Source organism: Paramormyrops kingsleyae, chromosome 3 (assembly GCF_048594095.1).
Source record: "Paramormyrops kingsleyae isolate MSU_618 chromosome 3, PKINGS_0.4, whole genome shotgun sequence".
NCBI lineage: Eukaryota > Metazoa > Chordata > Actinopteri > Osteoglossiformes > Mormyridae > Paramormyrops > Paramormyrops kingsleyae.
In genome coordinates, this window is record NC_132799.1 from 22,826,158 (window position 1) to 22,841,259 (window position 15,102).

Consider the following 15,102-nt stretch of genomic DNA (forward strand, 5'->3'; position numbering starts at 1 on the left):
GGAGGTTTCTCTACAGACTGCCGCACAGCCGAGAGAGTTCTTTACAGAATGAAACACAGCCAACGTTTCTCTACAGACTGAAACACAGTCAAAAGGTTTCTCTACAGATGGCAGCCCAGGAAAAAAAGGTTTCTCTACAGATGGCCATACAGCCAAGAGGTTTCTCTACAGACTGAAACACAGCTAAGGTTTCTCTACAGACTGAAACATGACTGAAAGGTTTCTCTATAGATAGAGATACAGGCAAGAGGTTTCTCTACAGACTGAAACACAGCTAAGGTTTCTCTACAGACTGAAACATGACTGAAAGGTTTCTCTATAGATAGAGATACAGGCAAGAGGTTTCTCTACAGACAGGAACATAGCTGACAGGTTTATCTACAGATGGCAGTGCAGAACAGGACAGCAAAAAGGTACCTTTACAGAAAGGACAACATAGCTGGGGGTCGAGCGCAGGGCTGCGGCACTGGACTGCAGGACACTGCTGCTGGTGACAGCTCACACTGCCATCCTGCGAGGGACATATGCCTCAGTGAAACAACACCATCTTGAGATGTGTTTGCAAGCACAGGGACTCACCTGGCAAGTACACTGCAGACAGGGGTCGATCCCCGGGGGCGTGAAGGTCTTGCCGTTCATGTAGACCCTTCCCTCATACTCACATGCTAGGAAGGAAGAAACACAGTGGCTGTAGTCAGATATGCTTTCATCTTGAGAAATACTCCAGAAGACACTCTCAGATATTATTCTGAAGAGTACACCAGACACTATGAAAGCCTTTCTCAGGTATTATTCTGGTGAGTATAGTGATTAATGCCAAATGAGACACAACGTTAATGCATACCTCTGTTCAGAGAGTCAAGTCAACCTCACAGGCAAATTCAATCACAGAGCCTAGACTCACCATCAAATGCAAAATCAATCACAGAGCTCAGACCCATTGTTAATAATAATAATAATAATAATAATAATAATTTGCATCACGTACTATCCTTATGAAGATGGTACAAACAATTTGTGGAGGTGCACGATATATCATTTAACCAAAAACCTAAAACATCCGATATTTAATCGTTATCAGTATTCAAAGTTAGCAGCATTAGAGCTACTACTGGAATAATGATGATTGCATTGAGCAGCTGGCCATTTTCCATAGCTGACGATAAGGCTGTTAGTCAGTTCCTTCTAACTGACTTCTCCTTAAGTATGAATGCTAAGCACTTCTTGCACTGCTGAGATCAGACTTACTGTCACAGGAGGGGCAGCACTGCCCCTGTATTCTGGCAGGATGGCTGCAGGCCGGGGGGGCGCAGTTTGAATGCAGGCGCTCACAGGACACCAGGCCAGCCTGTGCAGCAAGCCACAGATCACGGGACATTTCCAGCACATTCTTGACTCCTGATTATATCATTTTAACACGTCCTGCTGTTCAGACAAGTAAGAGGTGAATTGTGAGGCTCTTATGATGATTACTGTATGATCACAACTAATTTTCACCTCTGTGATTCTACCAAAACACATCATCCATCAGGTACATCAGAGAGGATTGGGAGTCACAATTCAAAATATCTTAAAAACTGTGTATGGCTTTCAGCATAGTGAATCATAGAACCACCCTCCACATCAAAGCAGGCCATGAAGACACACCAGGCAGTGGCAGCTCACGCAGGGGTCCAGGGAGGAGACAAATTTCTGCCCGTCAGTGTAGAGCTGAGAGTCATATTCACAGCCATCGCAGCTATGTGAGTCAAAAAAGTGATGGAGAGAGAGTGAGACAAACAGAGAGACAGACAGTGGGACACACTCACAGCCATCATACTAATATAAGTACAGTGCATTATTTACAGAATAGTGTGGTGTGACACAGCATAGCATAGTATAGTGTAGTGCAGTATGGTATAGTATGGTAGTAGTATTACACTTGTTCTCAGACACACCACTCTAGACCATGTTTACAATAACAGACCCTCTTCCATACAACATTACACAGTAATGCATGACACTTCCATTGCGAGGTGCAAAGCCCTCCAGCTAAAAGCCTGAGCCATCTGAGGGTGTTTGTACCGTGGACAGCACTCTCCAGGTCGGTGTACCGGGTTCCGGCAGGGTGTCACAGAGCATGGGACAGGGGCACAGCGGAGGTCTCCTCTCTGCAGATGCGATAGAAAGAAAAGAGAGATTAACAGATGATCAAGTCGGAAAATATAGAAAGTTCCAGAGTGTGACTGACTTACCACACACATGCACTCCTGGCAACGATTCGCAGTGGGAATCTGATCCCCAGACAGAAATTCCAGACCATTCACACTGCAACCTGGAGCAAAGGCAGTGGTCAGTACAGACACACATACCACACAGAAGGATGTCAGTGCTCCCCCACCACAAAAAAGCTCACCATCACAGACGGGACAGCAAGACCCTGGCAGAGGGCTTGCAGGGTTCTTGCAGTAGATGTTACACTGCTCCTCCACACACTGAACCTGGCCCTCCTGACAAGAAGCCAGGGAGAGTCACAGTGAGGGACTGTGAGGCACTGTGACTCAATTCCCCTTTCTCAGATATTACTCTGGTGAGTATACAGGATGCCCTGAAGTCTTCTCTCAGATATTACTCTGGTGAGTATACAGGATGCCCTGAAATCGTCTCTCAGATATTACTCTGGTGAGTATACAGGATGCCCTGAAATCGTCTCTGATATTACTCTGGTGAGTATACTGGATACCGTGAAGTCTTCTCTCAGATATTACTCTGGTGAGTATACAGAATGCCCTGAAGTCTTCTCTCAGATATTACTCTGGTGAGTATACAGGATGCCCTGAAGTCTTCTCTCAGATATTACTCTGGTGAGTATACAGGATGTCCCGAAATCTTCTCTAAGATATTACTCTGGTTAGTGTACAGGATTCCTTGAAATCGTTTCTTATATTACTCTGGCGAGTATACCGGACACCCCAAAAGCCTCTCTTAGATATTAGTAACTTGTGATGTCAGGGGCACAGCACAGGGCACAGCCATCCTACCGAACACGTGCAGATGGAACACAGTCTGTGCTGGTGCCGCCAGGTTGAGCCATGTTCATGGAGGCCTGCGCCATCCTGGCAGCCTGCAGGGGGACATTGAAGCGTTATTGAACAAACCCTCACTAAGAGATAAAGTTACTGCACGGCTCTGTCTGGCATGAAGTACAGAAACATTGGTGAATAAACAGATTCTGTATCAGATTCAGGCCTAAATGGGGGGGTGGGCGGCCCGGCCTGTAGCCTACCCAAAGGGGGGGGACGCACCTTTAAACCTGGGGCAGCAGATTCAGGCCTAAATGGGGGGGTGGGCGTCCCGGCCTGTAGCCTACCCAAAGGGGGGGGGACGCACCTTTACACCTGGGGCAGCAGATTCAGGCCTAAACGGGGGGGATGGGCGGCCCGGCCTGTAGCCTACCCAAAGGGGGGGGACGCACCTTTACACCTGGGGCAGCAGATTCAGGCCTAAACGGGGGGGATGGGCGGCCTGGCCTGTAGCCAACCCAAAGGGGGGGGACGCACCTTTACACCTGGGGCAGCAGATTCAGGCCTAAACGGGGGGGATGGGCGGCCTGGCCTGTACCCAACCCAAAGGGGGGGGACGCACCTTTACACCTGGGGCAGCACTCCCCGTCAACAGTCTCGACAGCTGTACACTGCAGAACAGGACAGCGTGGGGTGATACAGACCACATTCCCAACCTTTTGTGTGGAGCCCAAAAGGGGGGGGCGTGGGACAGTGAGAGAGAGGGAGGGAGGGGGGAGAAAGAGAGGGAGAGGGAAAGAGAAAAGGAGAGAGCGAGAGAGAGGGGAGAGGGAGTGGGGGAGACAGAGGGAGGGAGGATTGGAGAGAAAGAGAGAGAAAGAGAGAGGGGGAAAGACAGAGAGAGAGAGCAGTGAGTACGTCCTAACAGATCCCAGCACAAAGCACAGCTGACAGCCACAGGAAAGCCCCAAAGCCGGCTGCGCCCCCCAGGCTCTACAGAGGGGTGTCACTGACTGTGCAGGTGCAGTGTCTGCACACTTCCTGCTCGTCCAGGAAGGACACCCCGTCCAGGAATACGCGGCCTCGATAGACACAGCGGGAGCAGTCCAGGCAGCAGGGGTCCAGGGGAGGCTTCAGCCCATGGCTGCAGGTTCGAGGGCAGAGGTGAACATCAACACAGGATAGATTACCTCCCTGAAAGGAGAGAGATGCTTTCAGCAATGACAACCCTGCACAGATCTATACAGTGCATTTCAGCAGGGTGCAGAACCAGGGGTGCATTACTGAAAACACACAGGACACATGCCCACTCTCTCTCTCTCTCTCACACACACACGCACACACACACACACACACACACACACACACTCTTACCAGCCTAATTAAGTTAATTGTTAAGTTGTAAAGCAGTACTTTGTGCAGAACAGACTCATATGAAAAACAGAGCAAACCCCCCCCTTACGGAACACCTCTCGTATGCATTTCTCAGCCTACACACTTTTCCAGCCTGTGAATGGCGTGGGTGTACCGACCTGACAGCTACAGGTCTGACAGCCGTCGGCGGTGGTGAAGGGGTCTCGGGTTGGTCGCCCGTCCAGATCACACGCTGCAGAGAGACATTTCAGTCATTCAGCGGCCTGCTGTGTGTGCTGACAGCGACACGGTCAATGGCAGTGGAACCATGGAGTAATTGCAGGCCTGACCAGAGATGTTCCACATGGCAACGTTTGTATCTCTGTGCACCTGAGCACGTAGGGCAGCACTGGCCACGTATCTCGACTGGGTTCGAGCACTGGGGGCGGTGACACTGTACCGGGGAACATCTCACCAGGCTGTCCTGAGACAAGAGAGCATTCCAGTGTGTCAGGTGACCTTCCAGGACCTCAGCATACACATCAGCAGAACTTTCATTTTATTTTATTTTAAATGTGCTTTTATCCAGTCCCTGGGTTAAGGGTCCAACAGCCACATCATTCTGCCAACCATGGAATTTGTGACCATCTCATCACAGGTACAGAGTCCTAACCCACTGAGCCACACACCACCAGGCAGAACTCAAGACTCATGCAAGAGAAGATCTATCATGATGTCAGTGATAAAGGATAAAGGAGAAGAGTTGGAGGAAGGGACTTACGGAGCACGAGCAGTTCATGCAGGGGTTACTCTGAGACACAAACATGGCGCCGTTTTCGTAGACTTTCTCTTCATACTCGCAGCCTTGGAAGGAAAAGGAATTCTGTCAGGGAATTTACTGATATCGGCACCATTTGGCGCGAGGGCCCTCCAGCCCCGACCTTGGCCCCGGGGCCCACAGCCAGTGCAGCCCGACCTGTGAGGCAGACGGGACAGCATTCCCCAGGGGACCGGTCCTGCTTCGGGCAGGACAGGGGGAGGCACTGCACCTTCTCACACTGTACTGCGCCACTCTGAGGAGCAGAGCACATGCCGGATTAGTGGCCATGACCTTCACATGTCCTTCACCACCTGCTCCAGGCCACTCTGAGTGCAGATGCTCAGCATCCGGCTGCAGCTCCCAAAACCCTTCCAGTCGCTTCCTATTAGTTAATCAGCAGTATACGCAAAAAGTAAGACGCACTTAACCGATCCCAGGGGGAGGTACTGGGGCATGGAGCAGCAAGGTATGTGAAGTGCAGACCAAGAAACGCACAGTGCAGCTACTCAAAGCTTACAACGCACAGTGCAACTACTCAAAGCTTACAAGTAACACAGACAAGTACAGATACATTTTAATAATAATAAAGAGAACATTCTGAACAGGCATATAAAGGACATAAATAAATAAAAATGAAAAATATATAGTATTAATAATAATAAAAATGAATGAATGAAGCTCTGGTCATAGACGCGCAAAGCTGCAGCACGTCTGAGCCTCCGTGGAGCGGCACAGTCTACCTGACACACACAGCTGGAGCAGGCGTCCGGCCGGAATCCCTCTCCGTTACGGTACCTCTGACCGCCGACAAAGCAGCCTTGGGGGCAGACAGGGAGGGCAGCGCTGACAAACTCAGCTGGGGTATCAGCTGAGGCGTCACTGTGAGCTCATGAACAACAGACATACAGATGCTCTGCAACACACATGTATACTTTGTAGCCTTTCAAGACATTGATGTGTTATGTATCCAACTGTCTTGAAGCACCCATAGCTCAATTCATTACATAGACAGAATATCATCACACAGCATAGCATAGCATGGCATAGTAAGGCATTGCATAGCATAGCATAGCATAGCATGGCATAGTAAAACATTGCATAGTATAGCATGGCATGGCATAGTAAAACATTGCATAGTATAGCATAGCATGGCATAGTAAGGCATTGCATAGCATAGCATAGCATGGCATAGTAAAACATTGCATAGTATAGCATAGCGTGGCATAGTAAGGCATTGCATAGTATAGCATAGCATGGCATAGTAAGGCATTGCATAGTATAGCATAGCGTGGCATAGTAAGGCATTGCATAGTATAGCATAGCATGGCATAGTAAGGCATTGCATAGTATAGCATAGCATGGCATAGTAAGGCATTGCATAGTATAGCATAGCATGGCATAGTAAAACATTGCATAGTATAGCATAGCATGGCATAGTAAGGCATTGCATAGCATAGCATAGCATGGCATAGTAAGACATTGCATAGCATAGCATAGCATGGCATAGTAAGGCATTGCATAGCATAGCATAGCATGGCATAGTAAGACATTGCATAGCATAGCATAGCATGGCATAGTAAGGCATTGCATAGTATAGCATAGCATGGCAGTGTAACAGCATAACACAGCATAACATGGCATAGGATTCCATAACACAGCATTGAATGGCACAGCATAACATAACATAGAATAGAACAGCATGGCTTAGCATAGGATAGCATGGCATAGCATAACACAGCATAGCACAGGAAAGCAGAATGACAGGGGTTCCAAACATACTTTGCCTCTTGGTCAATAAAGGCCAAAAAGAATAAAATCCATCCATCCATCCATCCACCTATCCACCCATCCATCCATCCACCCATCCATCTTCTACCTGCTTATCCTGCTCAGGGTTACAGGGGGCACAGAGGCGGGGGTATGACTGACCATCAGAGACAGCACACTGCACCTTGCCCGCAGTGCAGGCACACACCTCCTGCCCGTTAATCTCCCATCGTGCACCATCCTGCACCTCCTGCCCATCCCACAAGCAGGTGGACCTTCGGCACTCGCACAATTCAAGGTCTTCCACCCGAGTCTGCAACTTTGTGTTCTGCACACAACACAAGGACGCTTCAGCCACCAGACACAAGCTTGTTAGGTGAAGGTAAGTGGAACACTATGTACCTCTATGAACAAAGCAAAATCTCAAAAAAGTCTCCTCAAGGTTTATAAAAAAAATTAAGAACAAATAGCAGTAGAAAACCACGATCACCAACGGCAAACGGCCGCCAGACACCCGCAGCAAATGATGTCTTCACACATTCACTGATTCACTGATGCTTCACCTGGGCTTTAAGCATGTCCACCATGACACGGAGTGTTTCCAACTGCTGCTCCAGCCTCTGCAGTCTCTCTTCCTGGCCACTGGGAGGTGCCCTTGATCCATGTGGCAACCCTGGAGGTCCCAGAGGAGTGCGCTGAGGCTGATCTTGCACCATGTCTGACTGCGGTTCCCAGTGCAGGCTGAAGATCTCTTGGTGGGGGCCATCAAGGTATGTCTGCGCAGATCTCTGACTCAGCATGGAGGGAGGAAGGAGGTCTGCAGAGCAGAATGGAGAAACGGAAAGAAAGGAAATGTTTCATTCCCTATATGAACACACAGGCCTGCTTCTTTAGTTCTCAAATGTCCCATCATGCTCAAATAGAGGTAAACGTGAAGCTGGTGGTCTGAGCACAGGGTCAGCTGTCCATCCAGCAGCCGAGGAGCATTTTATTTGCAGGGGGTGGGGAGTGGGGGTTAAGGGCCATACTGGTGAGAGCCAAATCCTGGGCACCAGGTGATTGACAATGAGGAATGCAGGACACGCACGCATATGCCTCAATATCTCTGAGGCCCAAGCTGACGAAAGACACCAAAAAGTGACAGAAGGGGGGCATTTCTGTGACCGAGCGGGAAGGTGGCACATATATGCATGTTCACGTTTGCATGAGAACAATCCACAGTGAGACACTGTTTCCTCGCCAACCAAACTCACAGAAGAGCCCAGGCTGCTCCGGTCCTGAACCCCACTTTACCTGATGCATTCTCACAGTGCCAGGGTCGTCTCTGGTATCCCGACATGGAAACTTCTGCTCTCTGCAAGTGTCCCTGAAAAAAGCCCATAAAGATGGACGTTTACACCTTTGATGTTCCGGGTAAAGTTATGCATGATAAACAAACTATACATGGGAATATTCATAATAAGTAAATGATGAATAAATAATGTGACATTGCGCAGGTGATCTTGGCTGCTCATCTCACCCGGGACTGTGTCTAATGCTCACTCAAGCATTTTCCATGTTAAGTCGGTTTATAGGACACTTTGCTGGAAGTAATTCTGTAGTGATGTGGCCCCCAGCAGTGAAACATTACACAATACACCAGTGTCAAATGGCGGAAAAGGCTAGAGCGGCCCCCGTTGGCTCTGTCGGAGAGTGTGGCTTCTGCGCTGGGCATTTCCAGCATTTCCTGCTGGGGGGGTGATTCACACCCCCTCCAAATGCCCCAAGTCAGTTTCCCACATCAAAGCAAATCAGGCAGACACGTCATTCTCACAGCCAAGACCCGAAAAGGGCCATCACAGCGACCCCAATGCCGAATGACTAATGTACATTTTTTAATCTATTCTAGCAGACACTTGTGTCAAAAGTGATGTACAAGAAGGCAGGGTCAATCAGCCAGTCTCCCTGGAGTTGTTGCTTGCTGAATGGCCCAGCGGTCTACCGAGTCTGAGATCTGACCCAGCGACCTACTGAGGACACGCTCGGTGCCCTATCCGAGTCTGAGATCTGACCCAGCACCCTACTGAGCACATGCTCAGTGCCCTATCCAAGTCTGAGATCTGACCCAGCGCCCTACTGAGAACACGCTCGGCGCCCTATCCGAGTCTGAGATCTGACACAGCGCCCTACTGAGCACACGCTCGGCGCCCTATACGAGTCTGAGATCTGACCCTGTGCCCTACTGAGCACACGCTCGGCGCCCTATCCGAGTGAGAGATCTGACCCAGCACCCTACTGAGCACACGCTTGGCGCCCTATCCAAGTGTGAGATCTGACCCAGCACCCTACTGAGCACATGCTCGGCGCCCTATCCGAGTGAGAGATTTGACCCAGTACCCTACTGAGCACAAGCTTGGCGCCCTATCCAAGTCTGAGATCTGACCCAGCACCCTACTGAGCACACGCTCGGCGCCCTATCCGAGTCTGAGATCTGACCCAGCGCCCTACTGAGCACACGCTCAGCGCCCTAGCCCGCAGAGCCTGAACCTTCCGATCGCTGCCATGGCCACCTCACCAGGAACTTGCTGGCCTTCTTGCCCGGCATGCTGGCCAAGGTGATCTCCAGGTCCAGTGGCAGCAGCAGACTGAGAAGCTCCTCGCTCTGGCTCTTCTCCAACACGACGGCCTCCTCGCAGTTGATGAAGAGCGCCACCCTGTGCGTCTCCAGGCTGAGCGCCACGCGGGCCCAGCGGCCGCTGGCGAAGGGCGTGCCCCCGGGGAAGCGGAGGCTGGCAGGATGCAGGGCAGCTGCGGTGCGGTAGTCCAGCTGCAGCTGGTTGGTGCGGGTGCTGGAGAGGAGCCGGATCAGTGGGTGGCCATCCTGCTTCATGGCGGCGGGTGATACCAGCGAGATCAGCGTTCCATCCGAGCTCTTGGCCTGCTGGGCGATGAAGTGGAAGCCGATGGCGCCCTGCACAGAGCTGAGGAAGTAGACAGAGAAATCCCGAGGCAGGGTGAGGGGCGGGGCCCGCTGGTGCAGCCTCCAGGCTGGGACCCCGGGCTCCAGCCCCTTGGCCCTCGTCACACCCCTGATGGAGCGGGTCATGTTCAGGGCTTCCAGGAGGTCGATGACTGCAACCAAAGACACCGGAGCTGGTGAGCTCCTCAAAACGAAGTTCCAGAAGCTATCTGTCATCCCCACACAGCCTCTACAATGATTCAGGAGTCCAACACGGCCACCTTCCCCCCATCGCATTCCTGATGGCCAGGGCTGGCCGGCTCTTTTCAGCGCCGTAACCAAAATACAATAACCGATCTGTCATCTGTCATCCTCCTTCCCAGGATGATCAGATGGGCGCCCCCTGGTGGCCACTGAGCCCTAAGCAGCTGCTCACTTCGCTCATGTCTTGGCCTGGGCCTGCTGATGCCCCCCCCCAGCTCACAAAGGCTGCTGTCAGAGCCCAGTTTCAGCAAAAAGATGAAAGATTACAGAGCAGCCATCTTTGGTTCTTGCCGGAGAAATTTAAAATTAAGATTAACTTTATTTATCACAGGGGGAAGGAATTTAAGACAGAAGAATCACAGGTATTTCACTTAGGAAAATGTTTTGGTGTTTTTTGAAATTGTAGATTATCATGTTACAAATATGTTTTAGTCCCAGGTGCGTAAGAAACAAACTGCATCATCAGTGATACGGCCAAACAGCGCCGGACACCAAGGGCTCCGGATAAACGGCTGGTTCTGTGCTCAGACCCCAAGCGTCACTCCCACCTCTATGAGTGTCTGTGTATGTGTGTGATAAGCTGTGCAAAAAATGGGAAATAAAGCTTAATTTGAACTTCAATTATTTATCAGTCAGGAGGTTGGAAAATTTGCAATGAGGCAACAACCAGGCCCAAGGAAACTGCATTTCATACATAACAGAGGGATCGCAGCATCAGCGACGGAAACAGCCTCAATGGAGCCCCGGGCGTAAATCTGGGGCCAGAAAACAGCTGTTTACTCCCAGGGATGAGTGTGGTTTTCACGATCTCACAGAGGAAGTGTCCTCTTGTGAGAATTAAGGCATCATTTATTTTGGTTTCCATGCAACAGGCCAGAAACAGTTTGTAAACTCATATAAAAAAAAATAAAGAAAGAACATTCAATGAATTGGTGAATTGAAAGAGGTGATGGCGTTGGGGAATCAGTAAGATCTCATGCAGCGTGGAAGAGCAGCGTGAAAGAGCAGCGTGAAAGAGCAGCGTGAAAGAGCAGGGCAGATTCCCTCGCAAACCACAGCAAATAATGTTTCAGAGTGGGGGGTGCACACGGCTGGGTGGGGGTGGGGGGTGTTGGTTCTGTGACGTGGTCTCTGTACAGTACCGCTCAAGTGATTCTTTCTATAAAGACACGGGTACGACTTAGAGAGACACCAAACCAGTGACCCTCAGGGTAAGTCTTTATGCTTAATGCACAAGGTGTGCCAGATGATGAAACCACACAAAACCACTACTGTATCAGTAACCTTTATAACAAAACATTTAGATTAATATCCGTGTTAATGGATAATAATAATAATAATAACAACAACAATAATAACAATAATAATAGCGAACAACCTGATTCCATATGTTCGATACAGAACAAAACAAACAAATAAATTAATTATTTTTGTTTGCATTCATCCAACGTGAAGATGCGTTACCGTTTTCTTCGTCGTCATGGTGTAGCAGGGCGCTTTCCGGAGCTCGCATTAACACGAAGAGAATGCCCAGCAGGGTGGCCAGCGCGCTTCTCCTGCCAGGGGGGGCCATGTTCTCCGCCGCGGATGGGGCTGCTCAGTAATACTCAGTGATGAGTCTCTAATTACTTTCACTTTGCGAAGAAAAGCCCGGGGAGTCGCCCGCCGGCTCCGAGCTGGAATGTAACAGCGAGACTAAGACTGGTCACTTTCAGATCTTTAACTTAACATGAAGCGTCTGGCGGACACCCTGTGCCCATCTAATTCGGCTTTTAACCGCGGCTGCTCACGGAGCTGAAGCGCATGGAATTTCCTGCATCCTGCCGAGATGCCCACAGATCCAAACTCCTCCGGCTCCTGCAGAACTTCTGCTGGGCGACCCCCCTCCAGATTATCTACCATAAAACACGGATCGGAGCGCCGGACTGGAATGGCGCCAACTGCAGTTGGGGAGTTTTTAAGAGCCTCAAAAAATGCTACAATTGCTTAAACTCTAACTCTTCCATGTATTCCGCGATTATTGCTAGTTTAAGCACATTTCGTATGAGCAAAGTCACTAAACTGCTCATTTTTAACAGTATGACTGCTGATAATTTTCTGAACCTACAATGTTACATTTATTGCTGCAGCAAAGAATATGTTCACTATTCATTCATATAGGGTAAATTGATAATAATCGGCCTTTTGTTATTTCATATTATTTTTATTTATGTTTATAATGTGTAGGATGTTCAGGGGGGTATTCCAGAAAGCTTGGTTAACTTACCATTTGGTAAATCTTAACCTCTGGGTTGATATACCCCAAACCCGCATACCATGAGTATGTCGGTTCCAAAACACCTGAGAAGCGTAAGTTCAATCAACCTCCTATTGGTTACCCAGAGTTAATGCGCGTGCACCGTGCATACATAAAGACGTTTTCAATTGATCGCCGATTTCACGAGTCAAAATGGAAAATCAAAGTGAAAAAAAGAGAGCGGCATACTTCACAGAGGCGGAGTTGGACGTTTTAATGCACGCATATGAGGAATTCAAGCCAATAATAATGAAAAAAAGCAATACGACTGCATCGGCTAAAGAAAGAGTTGGCTTGGCAAAAAATAACGGACAGAGTAAATGCGTGTGTATTAAATTGCAAATTTGACATCGCCTCCCCTTTTATTATAATGCAAAATAATTAAACACGTACCCCTCCGCATCCTTTTGACTGTAAAATCACTATGAAAGCATTTACTTTTCCGGCCATTCATTTCTTTAGGTTAAAATAACAATGTGTATCGACTAGGAATATATGGTTTCTTATTTAATAAGGTGTAATCCTTCTGGAGCCAGAAGAACTTTGAGCCAAGTCAAAATGAAACACAAAAACATTCCGCAAAAAGGTAATATTTGATTACACGATCACTGAACTATTTATTAAACACGATTTAGTATATTCTTTCTGTCATGTAGCTAATAGAAAAAAGGCTGAAGCCCGTCTAACTGGCGGGGGCCCACCACCACCTCCCCTCACCCCATCTGAGGGCAACCAGTGGTAACCAGCATTGTACTGTCCTGTAATGATTACCTATAGTTAGTGGAAAAAAGTAATGAGTTTGATGATTTTAACAAGGCAAAAAATTAAGGATACAAAATCAAGTTACCTGCACATTGATACTATGAATAGATTTCCTATTAACATAGTCTCCCTCATTTATTGAAGGAGCTTTAATAGGAATGTAGGTGCCATCAATGCACCCAATTATGAATGAATGAATGAATGCCTTTTATTGTCACTTTACATGTATTACATGTATTCCAAATTACATTTGGAAACCCTGAAATAGAAAGTCATAAAGGGAAGTATCAAGTGTGTGTGTGTGCAGGATGAATACATGTAGGCTATAGATATAAATAGTATGACTATATATTAAATATGCATCATAGATTTTACTACAAAGGACAAACCTACCACTCTGTGGAATTCCTCTTTAATAACACGCAGAGCTTTATGGACAGGGAACTGTATAAACGTGTGTAAGAAGCGTTAAGTACCAGACATACTGTGCGAACGGCTCTACGCACAGTTGCCTTTCCTATATGCTCTGCGTCGCCCATATTGTACAAAAAATGCCCTGACGCAAAAAACCGAAGTGCTATGCACAGAATGTTTTCTGTGCTAAGCGCAGACCCGCGGTTTGGGTTTGTGACATTTGCAATATGCGGTTTCAAGAGATGTTAAGTAAATGAACGATTCTTTTGAAAACTGATAACGCTTTTTCAAATAATCATTAGGAAATGACAAGACATCAATACGCGGTCTTATAACTCTCTCCCGGCGAAAAAAACCTTGTATAATTTATGCCTCCACGTTCACAGGATCGTCATCAAAAGGGCACGCCATGCTCAGTAACCTTCTGCAACAAACTGACCCTGGAACATAACCTGCTACGGAGCAGGTTATCTTCAGAGAGTAAGCTGCTATGGTTACGTACATACCCAGAAAGTTAACCTCCGTTTTTGGAACCGAAAGTTGAGGTTATCCACTAACTTACCCTTAAACTTACCCGGGTATGTCACATAACCTGCTTTCTGGAATACCCCCCAGGAAGCACTCAGGGGCACAAATATAATAATAATAATAACAATAACAATAATAATAATAATAATAATAATAATAATATACAAGCATATATAACCAAACATACTTTGCCTCTTGGTCAATACAAGCCAAAGAGAATAAAATCCATCCATCCATCCATCCATCTTCTGAAACCGCTCATCCCAATAATCAGGGTCACGGGGGGTCCATAGCCTATCCCAGAGGCAAGAGATTCAACGCAGGGAACAACCCATCGCAGGGAGTGTACTGTATATACACTCCCTAGTACGACTTCTGGCCGCTACTCCCGCCGCGCAGCAGCGTAGCGTACGGACTCCCAGCATCCTAGTTCTTTGTACTTGCGTATACCCTTAAAATGATGTTGAATAACGACTTACGAACATTTCAAGTTACGAACGGCCGTTCGGAACGTATCTCATTCGTAAGTAGAGGAGCATCTCTATACGTAAGACGACCACGAATGTTTTATATGATAAAGATTTTTAGAGTCAAAGGCTGTGATCTATGCAATACGTGGATGTACGAAAAGTTCGATTCTTCTAAATTTGAAGACCGCTTCGACTGATTCACTGAAAAGAGCCGATTCAAATAAAAGATTCGTTCACGAATCGGAAATCACTATTGTACGCGGTGTTGTCACACGTACGTTGCAGCAGGATTTTTTTTACAATGGCCAGTAAAACGTATTATTCATTTCTGTAACAATTTACCGTAACAGTCATGAGGATAACAACACCTCTCCTGGTGACATCGTCTCTGACCCTTAAATCAGGCGCCAAGATAAGGCTTGGCTCCACTTCCCGCATGCCGCATATTCAAATCAAACAATCATCCTCTCCATAGACAGTCTTCCTCC

General features: G+C 48.0%; 1 protein-coding gene across 1 annotated transcript in view; it reads right to left on the bottom strand.

The window, feature by feature from the left end:
- Window positions 1-14,432, bottom strand: part of LOC111836002 (kielin cysteine rich BMP regulator) — a 33,038-nt gene extending 18,606 nt beyond the window's left edge. Inside the window, exons 1-21 of the mRNA XM_072709880.1 lie at window positions 14,332-14,432; window positions 11,609-12,084; window positions 9,497-10,053; window positions 8,236-8,308; window positions 7,506-7,759; window positions 7,105-7,270; window positions 5,916-5,992; window positions 5,332-5,428; window positions 5,137-5,219; window positions 4,746-4,839; window positions 4,535-4,608; window positions 4,017-4,196; window positions 3,625-3,718; window positions 3,021-3,103; window positions 2,396-2,489; window positions 2,235-2,314; window positions 2,065-2,150; window positions 1,648-1,738; window positions 1,249-1,348; window positions 580-665; window positions 418-511 (exon numbers count right to left, since the gene is read on the bottom strand). Of these exons, the coding sequence (XP_072565981.1) occupies window positions 418-511; window positions 580-665; window positions 1,249-1,348; window positions 1,648-1,738; window positions 2,065-2,150; window positions 2,235-2,314; window positions 2,396-2,489; window positions 3,021-3,103; window positions 3,625-3,718; window positions 4,017-4,196; window positions 4,535-4,608; window positions 4,746-4,839; window positions 5,137-5,219; window positions 5,332-5,428; window positions 5,916-5,992; window positions 7,105-7,270; window positions 7,506-7,759; window positions 8,236-8,308; window positions 9,497-10,053; window positions 11,609-11,717 (2,572 nt within the window). The 5' untranslated portion in view covers window positions 11,718-12,084; window positions 14,332-14,432. The remainder of the gene's footprint in view (window positions 1-417; window positions 512-579; window positions 666-1,248; window positions 1,349-1,647; window positions 1,739-2,064; window positions 2,151-2,234; window positions 2,315-2,395; window positions 2,490-3,020; window positions 3,104-3,624; window positions 3,719-4,016; window positions 4,197-4,534; window positions 4,609-4,745; window positions 4,840-5,136; window positions 5,220-5,331; window positions 5,429-5,915; window positions 5,993-7,104; window positions 7,271-7,505; window positions 7,760-8,235; window positions 8,309-9,496; window positions 10,054-11,608; window positions 12,085-14,331) is intronic.
- Window positions 14,433-15,102: the final 670 nt, after the last annotated feature.